Source organism: Periophthalmus magnuspinnatus, chromosome 20 (genome assembly GCF_009829125.3).
Source record: "Periophthalmus magnuspinnatus isolate fPerMag1 chromosome 20, fPerMag1.2.pri, whole genome shotgun sequence".
Lineage (NCBI taxonomy): Eukaryota > Metazoa > Chordata > Actinopteri > Gobiiformes > Gobiidae > Periophthalmus > Periophthalmus magnuspinnatus.
In genome coordinates, this window is record NC_047145.1 from 212,543 (window position 1) to 228,971 (window position 16,429).

The following is a 16,429-nucleotide window of genomic DNA, read 5'->3' on the forward strand; positions in this document are numbered from 1 at the left end:
GGGTGGCACGGGGGCATTAGTGGGTGGGTTTGTGGATAGTTGGTGCTTTTTGTTTTTTTGTCCAAGTTGAAGCTTTACAGCTCTTGAGTTTGACGAGTGGAGAAGGAGCGTCAGGACAGATTAGTTCCAGCTGTCACTGGACTGTGACCAGAACAATGACCAGAGCTCTGGACCCGACTGTGACCGGAACAATGACCAGAGCTCTGGACCCGACTGTGACCGGAACAATGACCAGAGCTCTGGACCCGACTGTGACCGGAACAATGACCAGAGCTCTGGACCCGACTGTGACCGGAACAATGACCAGAGCTCTGGACCCGACTGTGACCGGAACAATGACCAGAGCTCTGGACCCGACTGTGACAGAGCCTGTGTGGTGTTCAGGGCCTGTGTGTGTGGTGTGATCTCTGTGTGTCTGTGTGGAGTTTGCGTGTTCTCTCTGTGTCTGTGTGGAGTTTGCGTGTTCTCTCTGTGTGGAGTTTGCGTGTTCTCTGTGTGTCTGTGTGGAGTTTGCGTATTCTCTCTGTGTCTGTGTGGAGTTTGCGTGTTCTCTCTGTGTCTGTGTGGAGTTTGCGTGTTCTCTCTGTGTCTGTGTGGAGTTTGCGTGTTCTCTCTGTGTCTGTGTGGAGTTTGCGTGTTCTCTGTGTGGAGTTTGCGTGTTCTCTCTGTGTCTGTGTGGAGTTTGCGTGTTCTCTCTGTGTTGGTTTCCTCCTGATGCTCCAGTCTCATCACTAAACACTTGTAAAATAAGGCCCAGGTCTCCCCTGAAAAATAGAGTCTAAGTCTCAGTGGAACAGGTCCAGGTCACATGAAGAATAATGAATAAATGAATGAATAAATAAATAAATTTTTCTCTGGCTAAAGTTGTTATTCTGAGCTTGGTTCAATCAGAGGATTAGTCAAACATCAAAACAGACTAAATCCTCCAGTGTGACTCCTCCTCCAGTGTGCCTCCTCCTCCAGTGTGACTCCTCCTCCAGTGTGACTCCTCCTCTAGTGTAACTCCTCCTCCAGTGTGCCTCCTCCTCCAGTGTAACTCCTCCAGTGTGACTCCTCCTCCAGTGTGACTCCTCCTCCAGTGTGACTCCTCCAGTGTAACTCCTCCTCCAGTGTGACTCCTCCTCCAGTGTGACTCCTCCTCCAGTGTGACTCCTCCTCCAGTGTGACTCCTCCAGTGTAACTCCTCCTCCAGTGTGACTCCTCCTCCAGTGTGACTCCTCCTCCAGTGTGCCTCCTCCTCCAGTGTGACTCCTCCTCCAGTGTGACTCCTCCTCCAGTGTGACTCCTCGTCCAGTGTGACTCCTCCTCCAGTGTGCCTCCTCCTCCAGTGTAACTCCTCCAGTGTAACTCCTCCAGTGTGACTCCTCCTCCAGTGTGCCTCCTCCTCCAATGTAACTCCTCCAGTGTGCCTCCTCCAGTGTGCCTCCTCCTCCAGTGTGCCTCCTCCAGTGTAAATTCCTGTTGTGGTTGTAAACGTTGTGTAACTCTCTGACTCATTATAACAGTTGTACATCTTGGGCGTGTCCCTCTGTTCATTATGTCATTATAATCACTTTAATTAAAGTGTTTGTAAAAGTGACACAGCTCAACAAGTGTCATTAGATCTGCACCACGCAACTTTTACAAAACAACTTACTACTCTACTACTACTACTACTACTTTGAGTATGAGTACTTCACTTGGAGTACGAGTACTTCATTGTTAGTACGAGTATTTCACTTTGAGTACTCGTAGATACGGGACATTATTTTTGGTTTCACACTGGTGAATCTCATTTATTTCACAGGATTTTTACAGTTCAGCCTTTTTCATCTTATTCTCAGATTTATTTTTATTCTCAAACTTATTTGAATCTGTTTTATTTCTACTGACGTCACTGTGGTTTGGAAAAATTCTAATATTATTTATGTAGATAAACTGGTGGCTTTAATATTTACACTTTTGCTGCTTCGCGCTAACTGCTAACGGGCTAACTGCTAATGTGCTAACTGCTAATGTGCTAACTGCTAATGAGCTAAATGCTCGGGAGCCTGTTAGCATAACAGTGAGTGTTGTGTTACGTGGCCCAGTCTGGACGCTCTTTTCCTCTTTTAAAATCTAAACTCTGTTCAGCCGATAAATGTCAGTTGTGATAAGTCCCAGTGCACAAGAAAAGAATCACCAGAGCCACGTAAGGTATCTTAGCTACGATAGCCACGTTAGCCACGTTAGCTACGTTAGCCACGTTAGCATGCTACTATCATAAACACTGATATCTGCTGTGAAATATAAAGACCTTCAGAGCATTAAATATTTATACAGTTCATGTGACAGAGTCTTGTGATTAAAGATGAGATTAATGTGGAGAACAGAGAGTGTGCCTCTTTATGTCACCTCTGCAAAGAGCCACTAAGAGCCACTAAGAGCCACAAAGAGCCACTAAGAGCCACTAAGAGCGGCTCAGAGCCGCACAGAGCCACAAAGAGCCACTAAGAGCGGCACAGAGCCGCACGGGTCAAAGATGAGCTGTGAGTCTCAATTAAGACACAACGCAGTTACTGTGGTATCGGCTCTTGATATCGGCTCTTGTTATCAGCAGCTCATTGACCAGTAGAGGACTGGGACCTGGTATCGAGCCGATACTCGATACTGGTATCAATGTCAGTGTGTCCCTGGTTTATGTGTGTTTGTGTGTAAATGTGTCATTATGTGCCTCTTTATCACATGTGTGTTGTGTTGTTTAGTGTGTAAATGTGCCTCTTTATCACATGTGTGTTGTGTTGTTTAGTGTGTAAATGTGCCTCTTTATCACATGTGTGTAAATGTGCCTCTTTATCACGTGTGTGTTGTGTTGTTTAGTGTGTAAATGTGCCTCTTTATCACGTGTGTGTTGTGTTGTTTAGTGTGTAAATGTGCCTCTTTATCACATGTGTGTTGTGTTGTTTAGTGTGTAAATGTGCCTCATTATCACATGTGTGTAAATGTGCCTCTTTATCACATGTGTGTTGTGTTGTTTAGTGTGTAAATGTGCCTCTTTATCACATGTGTGTAAATGTGCCTCTTTATCACGTGTGTGTTGTGTTGTTTAGTGTGTAAATGTGCCTCTTTATCACGTGTGTGTTGTGTTGTTTAGTGTGTAAATGTGCCTCTTTATCACATGTGTGTAAATGTGCCTCTTTATCACGTGTGTGTTGTGTTGTTTAGTGTGTAAATGTGCCTCTTTATCACATGTGTGTTGTGTTGTTTAGTGTGTAAATGTGCCTCTTTATCACGTGTGTGTTGTGTTGTTTAGTGTGTAAATGTGCCTCTTTATCACATGTGTGTAAATGTGCCTCTTTATCACATGTGTGTAAATGTGCCTCTTTATCACATGTGTGTAAATGTGCCTCTTTATCACGTGTGTGTAAATGTGCCTCTTTATCACATGTGTGTAAATGTGCCTCTTTATCACATGTGTGTAAATGTGCCTCTTTATCACATGTGTGTAAATGTGCCTCTTTATCACGTGTGTGTTGTGTTGTTTAGTGTGTGCTGCTGGATAAGTTTGTGCCGATGCCTGATGAAGACTCGGTCACACACAGAGCTCTGGACCTTTTGGAAGACGGTCAGTTCTGGGCGGGGCTCATCTTCACAAACATGTTCTCATGGACCAATCACGTCCCTCCGCACGTCATGTTCAAAATCCGCATGGACATCGACGCCGTGGAGCGGACCAATAAAATCAAAGACAGGTCAGGTTCGTGTGTGTGTGTGTGTGTGTTTATATGTTTAATTGTGGTGCAGGTTTGGGGCTTAAAATGTAAAAAGTTTTTATCTATGACACGTTTATGACATTTCTTTTGCTGTGGACCCCTCCTGGACGACTGAGGCATTACACAGATAGAAAAAGATATTGTTTGCTGTAAAATGAGCCTCAGGGGTTAGCGTTAGCTCCTGTTAGCTCCTGTTGTTGCTAATGTTAACTGTCTTGCAGATACTGGGACCCGGGCCCCAGGGCTGACCCCATGGATGACCTGCGTTACGTCTGGGGAGGTTTCGCTTACCTCCAGGACATAATAGAACACAGCATCATAAAGACTCACACAGGAAAGGAGCGGCCGATGGGCGTGTACCTGCAGCAGATGCCCTACCCCTGTTATGTGGATGACCTGTAAGTGCCGTCACTCTGACCTTTGACCTGAAGAGCTCAGTGTTGTCTCATGAGAATAGTGTAACCTAACTTTATAAGTTTTATTTACAAAACAGTACTTCAGTTTGAGTGGTGGAAGAAGTACTTAATGCTGTTTCTGAAGTAAAAGTATTAAAGTACCTGTTTAAACTGCTCCTAGAGGATTACACATAAGTACTGTACACACCAGTGTACTGTCGTCTGACCCAGGCCCCCCTCAGCTTCATGCTGACTCTGAGCCTCTGTATAAACCTCTGACCTTTTACATTTACATGTTTCTCCTCCAGCTTCATGCTGACTCTGAGCCGCTGCTTCCCCGTCTTCACGGTCCTGTCCTGGGTTTACTCCGTGTCGATGATGGTGAAGAGTCTGGTCCTGGAGAAGGAGCTGAGGCTGAAGGAGACGCTGAAGGCGGCGGGCGTCACAAATGGCGTCCTCTGGTCGTCCTGGTTCATCGAGAGCTTCATGATGATGGGCACCAGCACCGCCCTGCTCACCGCCATCACCATGGTGAGAACCACACGGTCACTGTAGTGTCCAGCAGAGGTCACTGTAGTGTCCAGCAGAGGTCCCTGAGACACTACAGAGAACAAACAGAACACAAACACACCACCGTCTTTTAAAGCTTCAAATTTGGTGATTTTGATAAAGATTTGAGCTGAATTTAGTTTTTTTCTGTTTTTATTTGTATATTTTTGTTTTGTTCAAATTCTGAACGTGTTAAAAATAAACCTCAGCCTTTTCAGCAGGTCTCACACAATAAGAAAAATACTTTTACTTTTAAAAGTACACAAAAGTACAGTAACATGTACTTAAGTATACATTTTTATGTATCTGTACTTTACTTAAGTACAGTACTTTTCTTCTCTTCCCTTGTTATTTTCCACCTCTGGACCAAACTAAATCATTATATTTAAAATGACATAATCCTTATGTAACAGTGGCCCTTAGGCCCCGCCCCCTCCTGTTTGTTAATGATGATGTCATTGATCGTGTGGGTCAGAACAGTTATAAATGTTTGACCTGAGTGTTTCTAATCTTCACCTGTGCAGGTGTTTGGAGAATGACATCACTGTTACTACGGAGTTTCAGGAAGAACCAGTCAGTCATTAACCTCAGTGAAAGAGAACAGCATCTCCACAGACATGAGCGCCCCCTGCTGCCCCCTACTGCCCTCTGCTGCCCTCTGCTGCCCTCTGCTGCCCCCTGCTGCCCTCTGCTGCCCCCTACTGCCTTCTGCTGGCCCCTGCTGCCCCCTACTGCCCCCTACTGCCCCCTGCTGCCCTCTGCTGCCCCCTGTTGGCCCCTACTGCCCTCTGCTGCCCCCTGCTGCCCTCTGCTGCCCCATGCTGCCCTCTGCTGCCCCCTGCTGCCCCCTGTTGGCCCCTACTGCCCTCTGCTGCCCCCTGCTGCCCCCTGCTGACCCTCTACTGCCCCCTGCTGCCCTCTGCTGCCCCTTGCTGGCCCCTGCTGCCCCCTGCTGCCCCCTGCTGCCCCTGCTGCCCCCTGCTGGCCCTCTGCTGCATTAGTCTAATCTAAACAAAAAAACGGCAAAATATTCATGTTCTAATCCGAGTTCATACTACAACTTAAAATTTTTTAAGTACATTTCTAAATATATACTTTAATATTTTTTCATACTAGACTTTTACTTTGTGTATTTTTTTTGCTCCGGTACCTGTACTTTTACTTAAGTAACCAAAATAAGTACTTCTTTACCACTGCATCACAGCTCTGAGTGCTTCAGAGGTAAAGCTGCACTGTGTCACTTTTCCTGCTTGTTTCCATGGAGGTTTTATGTTTTCTTTGCCTGGAATGTTCCGCAGTATGGCTTTAAGTCATTCAGACTTTTATTGAACTGATGAGTTTAAGTTTCAGCCTCGTGGACGTTTCAGTCCTGGTCTTTGTTCTGTTTGCTCTTTTTTTACTGAGACTCTTTTGTGATTGAAGCGAGTGCGGCGCCCTCTGGTGGTGGTGTAATACTCCGCTCTGTCTTTATTCACAGGGAGGACGAGTGTTGAACTACAGCGACCCCGTCCTCCTCTTCCTCTTCCTGCTCACGTTCACCACGGCGACCATCATGCAGTGCTTCCTCCTCAGCGTCTTCTTTAATCAGGCCAACCTGGCGGCGGCGTGCTGCGGCATCGTCTACTTCAGTCTGTACCTCCCCCACGTCGTCTGCTTCACCTGGCAGGACCTCATCACCAAGGACCTCAAACTGCTGCTGGTGAGGGGCCACGTCCAGAGGTCCAGGAGCGTGCTGCTGGGGGTCAGAGGGGTATAGGTCCAGGGGTCAGAGGTCAGAGGGGTTCTGGGGGGTCGGCGGTCTTTTCTCATCATTACTCTAAAAAGTGTAATTACCCCAAAAATGTACTCGAGTACAGTAATGATTATTTATATGTAGTTTCTCAGACCTTGTGTTTTACATAAAAACTATGGATGTGACATGTACTTCTGTTTCTGCCGTCTACTCGAGTACAGTTACATGTTTTTACTTTAGTTACTGTTTTGTCGTTCCAGAGCCTTCTGTCTCAGGTGGCGTTCGGTTTCGGGACAGAGTACTTGTCTCGTTATGAGGAGCAGGGCCTCGGCGTTCAGTGGGACAACATTCAGACGAGTCCTCTGGAGGGGGACGAGTTCTCGTTCCTCAGCTCCATGGTGATGATGGCTCTGGACGCTCTGCTCTACGGCGCCCTCGCCTGGTACCTGGACAACGTCTTCCCAGGTCAGAGAATATTTATGCACAAAAATATGTCCATGTTTGAGCTTCTGTCACGTTCGCTTCTTTTTCTCTTTCAAAACAAAATATTTTAATTGTTAATTGTAACTTTCCTGGAAGGTTTCACAATAAGGCATTAAACTTGTCACGTAGCCATGGCCAAGTTACAGGTCAGGTCTGTGGAGAGGCGACGCACTCACTGTAAGAATCCATGTTTCAAAGTTTGTAGATGAGCAAATGGTAAATAGACCAGTTTAATGCTGTACTGTGGAACATTTCATCAAAGTAATGATATCTCCATGGTAACAAGCAGGTGGCAGACCCTCCACCAGAAAAATCCCACAGTGCAGCTTTAACGTGAGACATGCAGGAGCGTTTCCAGGCGTGTGACGTGTTTGTGTCGCATTCGTGACGTGTTTGTCTTGTGTTTCAGGGCAGTTTGGCGTCGGGCAGCCGTTTTATTTCCCTCTGCGTCCAAACTTCTGGTTTAACTCTGTGGCTCCAGGTAAAAAAACAAAGACATTTTATCTTTAAACGACACAAAAACGAACACAAACAAACCTGTTTTTATTCAGTCAAACAAGAGAAGAAGAAACACGACGAGAACGGGTCAAATAAAGAACTTCAGACGCAGAAAACGAAGACGGAAGAAGAAGAAACAACGTCATGTGACCACAAGACTCAGAGGAGACCAGAGAGACAAGGTGGGTCAGAAAGAGAGGGGTCAGAGGGAGAGGGGTCAGAGGGAGAGGGGTCAGAAAGAGAGGGGTCACAGAGAGAGAGAGGGGGGTCAGAGAGAGAGAGGGTATATGTGTATGTGTGTGCATATTTGCTCTTGTACTAAATGTTCACACACATTAGTGTTTTTCTCATGTTCCTGGTTAATCTGTGATGTCGTGTGTGTGTGTGTGGGGGTGTGTGGGGGTGTGGGGGTGTGTGTGTGTGTGTGTGTGCGTTCCTGGTTAATCTGTGATGTCGTCTTTACTCTGGGCACATTCCTGACTCCTGACTCTCATAAAGTCTTTGTCGTTTCCTCCTTTAAAGAAAAACAGAAACGCTTCAGATGAAAAGAAGGAACAAAGATGAGGTTCAGAGATACGAAGAGAACGGAGATAGAAACGCAAAAAGTCACAATTTAAATGGCCCCTGTGTGTGTGTGTGTGTGTGTGTGGGTGGGTGTGTGTGTGTGGGTGGGTGTGTGGGGGTGTGTGTGTGTGTGTGTGTGTGTAAATCACTTTGAGTCTTGTAGATGGTAAAACACTGTATAAAAATGTGACTGTTCACCATTTTCTCCAACATTGTAAATGGATAAATGTTGTTTTCCCGATTGAAGTGAAGTTCCTCGTCTTTAAACCAGGTCCATCGTCTGTTCTGGACTCACACTTTAACGATCCACTAAACTAAATGTTCTAGACTCACACTTTAAGTCACACTAAACTAAATAATTCTGTTCTGAACAAAACGACCTGTCTGTACTTTGACTTTAAAGCAGCGAGAGTGTGAGAGTCTGATCCTGTCCCACAGGTCTGTGACACAGACCCGTCTCTGTTCATCTAAGTTTATATAATTCCTCCTGTTTTAAGACTTTAACACATCAGCCAATGCTTTTCTTTTCCAGCTCAGTGTTATTTTGAAGCGGAGCCGGTCGATTTGGTGAAGGGAGTTTGTGTGGATAATCTGGTGAAGACCTTCCGTGGTGGCCACAGACCCGCGGTGGACGGGCTCAGCATCAACTTCTACGAGGGGCAGATCACGGCGTTCCTGGGACAAAATGGAGCTGGGAAAACCACGGCCATGTACGTCCTTTCTTCCTGAAACGACGCGCTCCGTCTCAGGCCCTGACCGCGGCGTTTATTCTCGTGTATCTCCCTCTGTCCCAGGTCTATTTTGACCGGGATGTTCCCTCCGACTTCAGGAACGGCGACCATTTATGGAAAAGACATCTGCTCCGACATGAACGCCATCCGCACGGCTCTGGGAACGTGCCCCCAACACAACATCCTCTTCCACGAGTATGTGCTCGGAATGTGCTCGGAATTCAACAAACACTGAGCGAAAACGATGAGATAATGTGACAGATTTATGAAAGAACATTAAAAGAAAGACAGAGACCAGGGTTTATATTTATATTTATATTTAAGGAAGTTAGATTTGTAAAGTGGTATTCTTAACGTGTGCACTTTTATTATTGGAGGTCAAGTGTGAAGTGAAGATTGTTTTTAGTTTGGGACAAAAGTAGAGTTCATTTAAAAGTCTGATACTAAACACGGCTCTTTAAAGACTTTATTTTGAATCATTTTCATATAGTTTCTTGTTTCTTGCATTGGCCTGCCCAGAGAAATCTGTTTATAATCTGATTATAATCTGATTTCTGGACCTTTACTTAAATAGTTTGTGTAATAAGACGTGTTTTTTACATTTTAATAATATCACAGCTCAAAAAGTCTGATAATAATCTGACTTGAGTGCACATGTGGACAAACTGATGGTTCAGTGAAACAGTGAGTGAAACGGGCAGTCGGCCTTCAGACTGTGGCCTTCATGTAAATACAAACTGTTTGCTTTAGTTATCAGTGAAACGATTTTACAGCAGAGATAAACTAACACAACAAAACATTTTATCATATTCAGACTCAAAGAATTCACTTTAGCTCCAAGATAAAGACTCGTGAGAGTGACTGATATCGAAGCAGTTTTACCTTTGTAAAGGAGGCAGATTATACAGAAATATGACTCCTCTTTTATATAATACAGTCTGTTTCTCTTGTTCTGTTTCTCTTGTTCTGTTTCTCTTGTTCTGTTTCTCTTGTTCTGTTTCTCTTGTACATGACGTTCTGTTTCTCTTGTTCTGTTTCTCTTGTTCTGTTTCTCTTGTTCTGTTTCTCTTGTACATGACGTTCTGTTTCTCTTGTTCTGTTTCTCTTGTTCTGTTTCTCTTGTTCTGTTTCTCTTGTTCTGTTTCTCTTGTACATGACGTTCTGTTTCTCTTGTTCTTTCGTTGTCCACAGTCTGACCGTGGCCGAGCACATCCTCTTTTACTCTCTGTTAAAAGGACGCCCCGTGGCTGAAGCTGAAGAGGAGGTGGAGAACATGCTTCAGGACCTGGGTTTGCCCCATAAGAGACACGAGCTCACCCAGAACCTCTCAGGTCAAACCCAAATATTTTGTCTGTATTTAAATGTTACTGATACAAGTTTAACTGCACCTAAAAAACATGAACAAAAACATCATGAAGAAATCGATTTTTAAGATCGATTCAGTCAGACGTTTCGGGGATTACACATAGACTGTAGCCCCGTGTTCCAAACAGAAGTGATCACTTCACACTTCAGCTCCATCGACTCTGGCTCTAATTCTCTTTCTATTCAAAGCCGTGTCTCTGTATCTGCTGCTCAGACTCGTCGCTTCTCTCTGGTCTTGATGAGCTTCATCTGGAGCTGAGGCTGTGGTGACGTCACTCAGTCACGTCTTTACAGTCTGTGGTGTTAATTCCGTCTAAAAAATGTGCCTCGTTCTTCTTAAAGGATTTGCTCCTCATGACGTCTCTGTTGACGTTTTATTAAAGTGTTTTTAACCTCGTTTCGTGGCAGGGGGGATGCAGAGGAAACTGTCTGTGGCCTTGGCGTTTGTGGGAGGAGCTAAAGTTGTGATTTTAGACGAGCCGACCTCAGGAGTCGATCCTTACTCCAGACGCTCCATCTGGGACCTGCTGCTCAAGTATCGAGCAGGTAACGCTGCCCCCTGCTGGACACTGACGGTTATAGCAGTGTGTTTATATTTAGATGTTTTACAGTTAAAGGTGTTTGTTTAAACCAGTGTCAGTTTTATCAGCACTTTTATTTTTATTTGTCTAATTTTAGCACAAACTGATAATTAAATATATTTTAAAATTACTTTTAGATTTTTAACACCAGTTTTTAAATATGTTTATCGTTTTAAATAACTTTACACGTCTCTTATTTCAAAAACACTGGTTCCTTTAAAGTCGCCTCCTGATTGTCTCCTCGTGTCAGCAGAGCAGCCTCTCCACAGATCTGACCTCCCGCTCGTCCCCATGGAGACGTGTGTGTGACGTGTTTTCTCTGTCTCAGGCCGGACCGTGGTCATGTCCACGCACCACATGGACGAGGCTGACCTCCTGAGTGACCGCGTGGCCGTCGTGTCTCAGGGACGACTCCTCTGCTGTGGTTCCCCCATTTTCCTCAAAAACTGTTTTGGTTCTGGATTTTACCTCACGCTCGTCAGAAAAATGAAACGACAAACTCTGAAGGTGCGTCTTTATTTAAATTTAAAGTGACACACTGGAGCGAAAAAATACTCAAGTAAAAGTAAAAGTGTCACATGAAGAAATCTACTAAAAGTATTAAAGTATCTGTTTAAAAATGTACTTGAAGAGTAAAAAGTCAAAGTATTTCTCACTGATTTTGAGTCTTTAAAGCTTCAAATGTGGTGATTTTGATAAATATTTGAGCAAAATTTTCTTTAACAGAAACAACTAAATCATTTTCTTTTTTCTGTTTTTATTTGTATATTTTAGTTTTGTTCAAATTCTGAACGTGTTAAAAATAAACCTCAGCCTTTTCAGCAGCTCTCACACAATAAGAAAAATACTTTTACTTTTCAGTTCATAAATGTACTGGAGTAGAAAGTACAGATACTGCTCTAAGATGTACTCAAGTAAAAGTAAAATTACACACTGCAAAATGCACTTAACTAAAAGTACAGATACATAAAATTGTACTTTACTACTTTTACTTGTAATTCGTTGTGTTTCTGCACAGATAAAATTATTATGTCTCAGTTTGTTCAGCTCAAATTTTCAAATTTAAAAGAAAAAGTTGTTTTTCATCATAAACTGTGACATTCTCTGAGTGAAAAGGATTTAGACAAAACCAAAGTCCAGAGTTTTATTTGAGCTGCTTCAGTTTCAGGCCTGTGTTTGGGGTTTAAGTGTTTAACACAGACTTTTATGATCAGTGTGAACATCTGAACACACTTCTGTTTTTGATTTGTTTTGTTTTTTGTTTTGTTTTTGCGCAGACGAGCTGCGACTGCTCTGACGACTGCTCCTGTAAATGCTCCAAATGTTCAAAGTTTAAAGAAACTCAGGACGAAACGGCTCCAGAGCAACAGATGGACGGTGAGGCCACAGCAAGGCATTATGGGTAAAGTGATGACACAAGGCATTATGGGTAAAGTGATGACACAAGGCATTATGGGTAAAGTGATGACACAAGGCATTATGGGTAAAGTGATGACACAGGGCATTATGGGTAAAGTGAGGACACAAGGCATTATGGGTAAAGTGAGGACACAAGGCATTATGGGTAAAGTGATGACACAAGGCATTATGGGTAAACTGTGGGACAGCCACCGTCTCTCGTCTGTAGGACACAAAAGTCCTGTCCATCATTTGGACCAAAAACATCAAAACAAACATGAGACGGACTCAGTCTGTTTCCATGGAGACGAGCACCTCCTCAGCCCACATTACAGGTCAGATCTGTGGAGAATCTGCTTGCAGTAAAAATTTTGTGTGTTCAAAGGTATTTTTGAGTAATAATTGACACATGTGGTTCAGTTTGATTCACATTTAAAACATTTAAAACAACATCAGCTGAACAAACAACGTCAAACAAACAACATCCACTGAACAAATACACACATTTACAAAAACAATAACACACATGTCCTGTGTGGTGTTAAATACCAGGGAGAAGGGGCGGGGTTTAGTCGAGTCAGAGGCAGAGGGCGCTGTTCCATAGTAATGCCATACTGTGGAACATTCCTGGTAAATCACCTCTGCAGAGACACTCCACACCAGACAGTCCTCCAGAATAATAAAAAAAAATCAACATTTTAGGTTAAATCTGTATCAGTTCTGATGTGGACGATAGTAAATGTATTAATATCTGTGTGTTTGTGTACTGTTTATGCCAGTTTAAACTCGTCTAAACCCGTTTAAACTTGTTTAAACCCGTTTAAACTCATGTAAACCCGTTTAAACCAGCTTAAACTCATTTAAACCTGTTAAAACCCTTTTAATCCCGTCTGTTCAGGTGACATGGAGCGGATCACAGCTCTGGTTCATCATCACGTCCCTGAGGCTCGTTTGGTGGAAGCCGTTGGTCAGGAGGTGACTTTTCTGCTCCCAAACCGTGACTTCCAGCCTCGAGCTTACGCCAGTCTGTTCAGAGAACTCGAAGAGACGCTCACCGACATCGGCCTGAGCAGCTTCGGCGTCTCAGACACGTCGCTGGAGGAGGTGAGTTTAGTGTTTTATCCACAGACCTGTGACGGAACAAGACTGTTTATAGAAATGGACATAGCTAACCTGCTATCGCCGCGCCTCAAACAGGAAGTGATCATGAGCGCACTTCCTGCTCCACTGACTCTGGCTCCAATTCAGTTTCTGTGTTAATCTGTCCTCTCTCTGTCTCTGCTGCTTCAGACTCATTCTGGTCTTAAATGTTCGTATTAACCCTCTACATGATCCTGGGGTTTTTATTTCACTATTGTACTTCCGCTCTTTCACTCCAGTTAGCGTTAGCAACAGGTTTGATTGACAGCGTTGCTAAGCGTCCGCTCCCTGTTAAACCAGTGTTGTGGGCGGGAAGAGGCGTTACCTTCAACAGCCTCGCTCCTGATTGGCTCTTTGGTTGCTATGATACTCATGGTCAGAATTCCAAATAAGGAATTTGGCTCCAAATTGTCCCCGGGCCTCGATGCTTCATGTGGAGCTAAAGCTGTGGTGACGTCACACTCAGTCACGTCTTCTCAGCCTGGGGGCTCAGTGTTTATCCTGTGTAATTTTTTTTTTTGGGGGGGTGTAATTTTCTGGTAATAGAATAATCATTTATCATAATATTTTCTACAGCAGTTTACTGTGATTCAAATGTGTTTTATGAGTAAACTTGGCCACACTCACAGCACTAAGCTAACATTAAGCTAACATTAAGCTAACATTAAGCTAACATTAAGCTAACATTAAGCTAACGTCATGGACCTGTGGATTCTATAAATCGAGGTGATACATCACTGTGAGAAGAAGCAGCTGCAGATTTATCATTTTCACTGCAAAACAAATGTTTGAAGTGTGCGACAGAACACGACAGATTAAGTCAGTGTCACGAGGCGCCGCTTCACCTCTGCTCCGCTTCACCTCTGCTCCGCTGCTCTGATTAATGACACCGGCCGCTAATCTGTGTCTGACATAATGTGTTTTCATTTGGCAGGTTTTTCTAAAAGTCACTGCTGATGGAAACGCAACCAGCAGGAAATGTACACAAGGTAATGTACGACAAACACATCTGCTTCAGACACAAACACATCTGCTTCAGACACAAACACATCCATCTGCTTCAGACACAAACACATCCATCTGCTTCAGACACAAACACATCTGCTTCAGACACAAACACATCTGCTTCAGACACAAACACATCTGCTTCAGACACAAACACATCCATCTGCTTCAGACGTTTCACTCAGTGTTTACTATTGGAACTTTTTATTAAACCAAAAACCTACAGACTTCAGTCTGTGGCTTCAGCAGACAGAAGAAGAAGAACCAGCAAGTGAAAAAGAAACATGTTTAAAGTAAAAGAAACTGAAGCTGTTACACTGAAACCTGCTGGTACATCACAGCTTCATATGAACTTCACTCTCCCAAAATAAAACTGTCTGAAACGTGTTTCTGTGGCGGGACAGTTCTTAATGTTCTTCTTGCTGCTGATTTTTTTGTTTTATGCAGTCGATAAATCCATGTTGATCTAATATGTGCTTCCTTCAATGTTTCTTTCAGAGAGAGATGGCAGAGCGCCCCCTAATGGCTCTGGAGCGTGTTTTTCCTCTGATGTTTCTGGAGGCAGAGGGTCGTATCAGGTCCGGGGGCTGTGTCTGATTCTTAAACAGTTTTTTGCTCTTCTGATCAAACGGCTCCATCACAGCTCCAGGTCCTGCAAAGACTTTATGGCACAGGTGAATGTCAAAGGGGCGTGTCACAGGTGAATGTCAAAGGGGCGTGTCACAGGTGAATGTCAAAGGGGCGTGTCACAGGTGAATGTCAAAGGGGCGTGTCACAGGTGAATGTCAAAGGGGCGTGTCACAGGTGAATGTCAAAGGGGCGTGTCACAGGTGAATGTCAAAGGGGCGTGTCACAGGTGAATGTCAAAGGGGCGTGTCACAGGTGAATGTCAAAGGGGCGTGGCACAGGTGAATGTTAAAGGGGCGTGGCACAGATAGATAAGTTTAATGCCACAGTGTGAAGTGATAATATCTCCATGGAGACGAGCAGGTGCTGGACCTTCCTTGTGAAAAGTTCCACAGTGCACCTTTGATGTGGGGACATACATTCGGTCTCTTAAACACATGATGTTTGTTTGTAGATCGTGCTGCCGGCCAGTTTTGTGTTTCTGGCTTTAACTTTCACCTCGATCGTCCCGCCGTTTGGAGAGTACCCCCACCTGACCCTCAGCCCCTGGATGTACGGACGACAGTACACCTTCTTCAGGTAAAACAGGACGCCAGGACAACCGGGACGGCAGGACAGTTGTCCCTCGCTGTATCGCAGAGAGAGAAATGTGGGAAAAGTGTATAAAGTGTGTGGTGAGGGGTTTTACAGCTGCAACACATAGAGAATAATTGTAAAAAATAAAGGTTATACTTCGCGGATTTCGACTATTGCGGATTATTTTTAGAACGTGACCCTCGTGATAAACGAGAGACCACTGTGCACGCTGTTCAGGTAAAACCAGGAGCAACATCAGAGAAAATGTGAAGATGAGACGATGATAATGAGCGTTTATTTGATCTGATGTTTCACCCGTTTCATTTGCTCTGCTGTTTCAGTAACGAGCGCCCGTCGGACCCGGACATGAGGTACTTGGCCGAGGTGCTGCTGGACAAACCGGGCTTTGGGACTCGGTGTATGGTGGATGAACCTCTCGAGTGAGTTCATTTCTGAAGCACTAGTTCAAATATTCACTCAGGTCACACGGGCGTCATATTTTTGAAAACATTAAGGCTGTTGCCATGGTGATTAACAATATAAAAGAAAATATTACATCTTTTGAACCCAAAAAAGTCCTTTAATGTTTGAGTAAAGTGGATAAGCTTCAGCAGGAGGGACATCTGCTCCGTGAAGGACGTTAAAGGGACAGAATCTGATTTATCTGGGGGCAAAAGTGAGTGTGGTTAAAGAGGAGGCTGAGGTGGCTGATGGTTTTGCTGCTGTGGTGATTGGAGGCATTTGGGGCTTGGAGTAAGAACATCTTTAAAGAGGATAAGAGAATTAAACCGTGAATGGAAAAGGCGACAATGGAAGTCATAAAATACTGTCTCACTGATTAAATTCAGACTTAAATATTTTCAGTTTTATTTTAGTTTTAAAGGAACTCGTTTCACAAAATCAGTTTAACCTTGTTATAAAAGTTCAGATCATCGAGTTAGATTTAGATTCACGTTTGAATCAAAAATCTGCTGCTTGAAAGGAGGAAACGTCACTTTGAAACTCCGAAGACATTTTAAAACAGTTTTCTGGAACATTTTTTAACTGAGGCCCA

General features: G+C 44.1%; 1 protein-coding gene across 1 annotated transcript in view; it reads left to right on the forward strand.

Annotated features, from left to right (window-relative positions):
* Window positions 1–16,429, forward strand: part of abca4a (ATP-binding cassette, sub-family A (ABC1), member 4a) — a 51,209-nt gene that overhangs the window by 23,698 nt on the left and 11,082 nt on the right. The window contains exons 11-28 of the mRNA XM_033986220.2: window positions 3,505–3,710; window positions 3,953–4,129; window positions 4,435–4,657; window positions 6,153–6,374; window positions 6,668–6,872; window positions 7,300–7,371; window positions 7,442–7,570; window positions 8,485–8,662; window positions 8,747–8,878; window positions 9,875–10,014; window positions 10,457–10,594; window positions 10,958–11,136; window positions 11,907–12,006; window positions 12,926–13,131; window positions 14,102–14,156; window positions 14,671–14,846; window positions 15,254–15,378; window positions 15,717–15,815. Of these exons, the coding sequence (XP_033842111.2) occupies window positions 3,505–3,710; window positions 3,953–4,129; window positions 4,435–4,657; window positions 6,153–6,374; window positions 6,668–6,872; window positions 7,300–7,371; window positions 7,442–7,570; window positions 8,485–8,662; window positions 8,747–8,878; window positions 9,875–10,014; window positions 10,457–10,594; window positions 10,958–11,136; window positions 11,907–12,006; window positions 12,926–13,131; window positions 14,102–14,156; window positions 14,671–14,846; window positions 15,254–15,378; window positions 15,717–15,815 (2,762 nt within the window). The remainder of the gene's footprint in view (window positions 1–3,504; window positions 3,711–3,952; window positions 4,130–4,434; window positions 4,658–6,152; window positions 6,375–6,667; window positions 6,873–7,299; window positions 7,372–7,441; window positions 7,571–8,484; window positions 8,663–8,746; window positions 8,879–9,874; window positions 10,015–10,456; window positions 10,595–10,957; window positions 11,137–11,906; window positions 12,007–12,925; window positions 13,132–14,101; window positions 14,157–14,670; window positions 14,847–15,253; window positions 15,379–15,716; window positions 15,816–16,429) is intronic.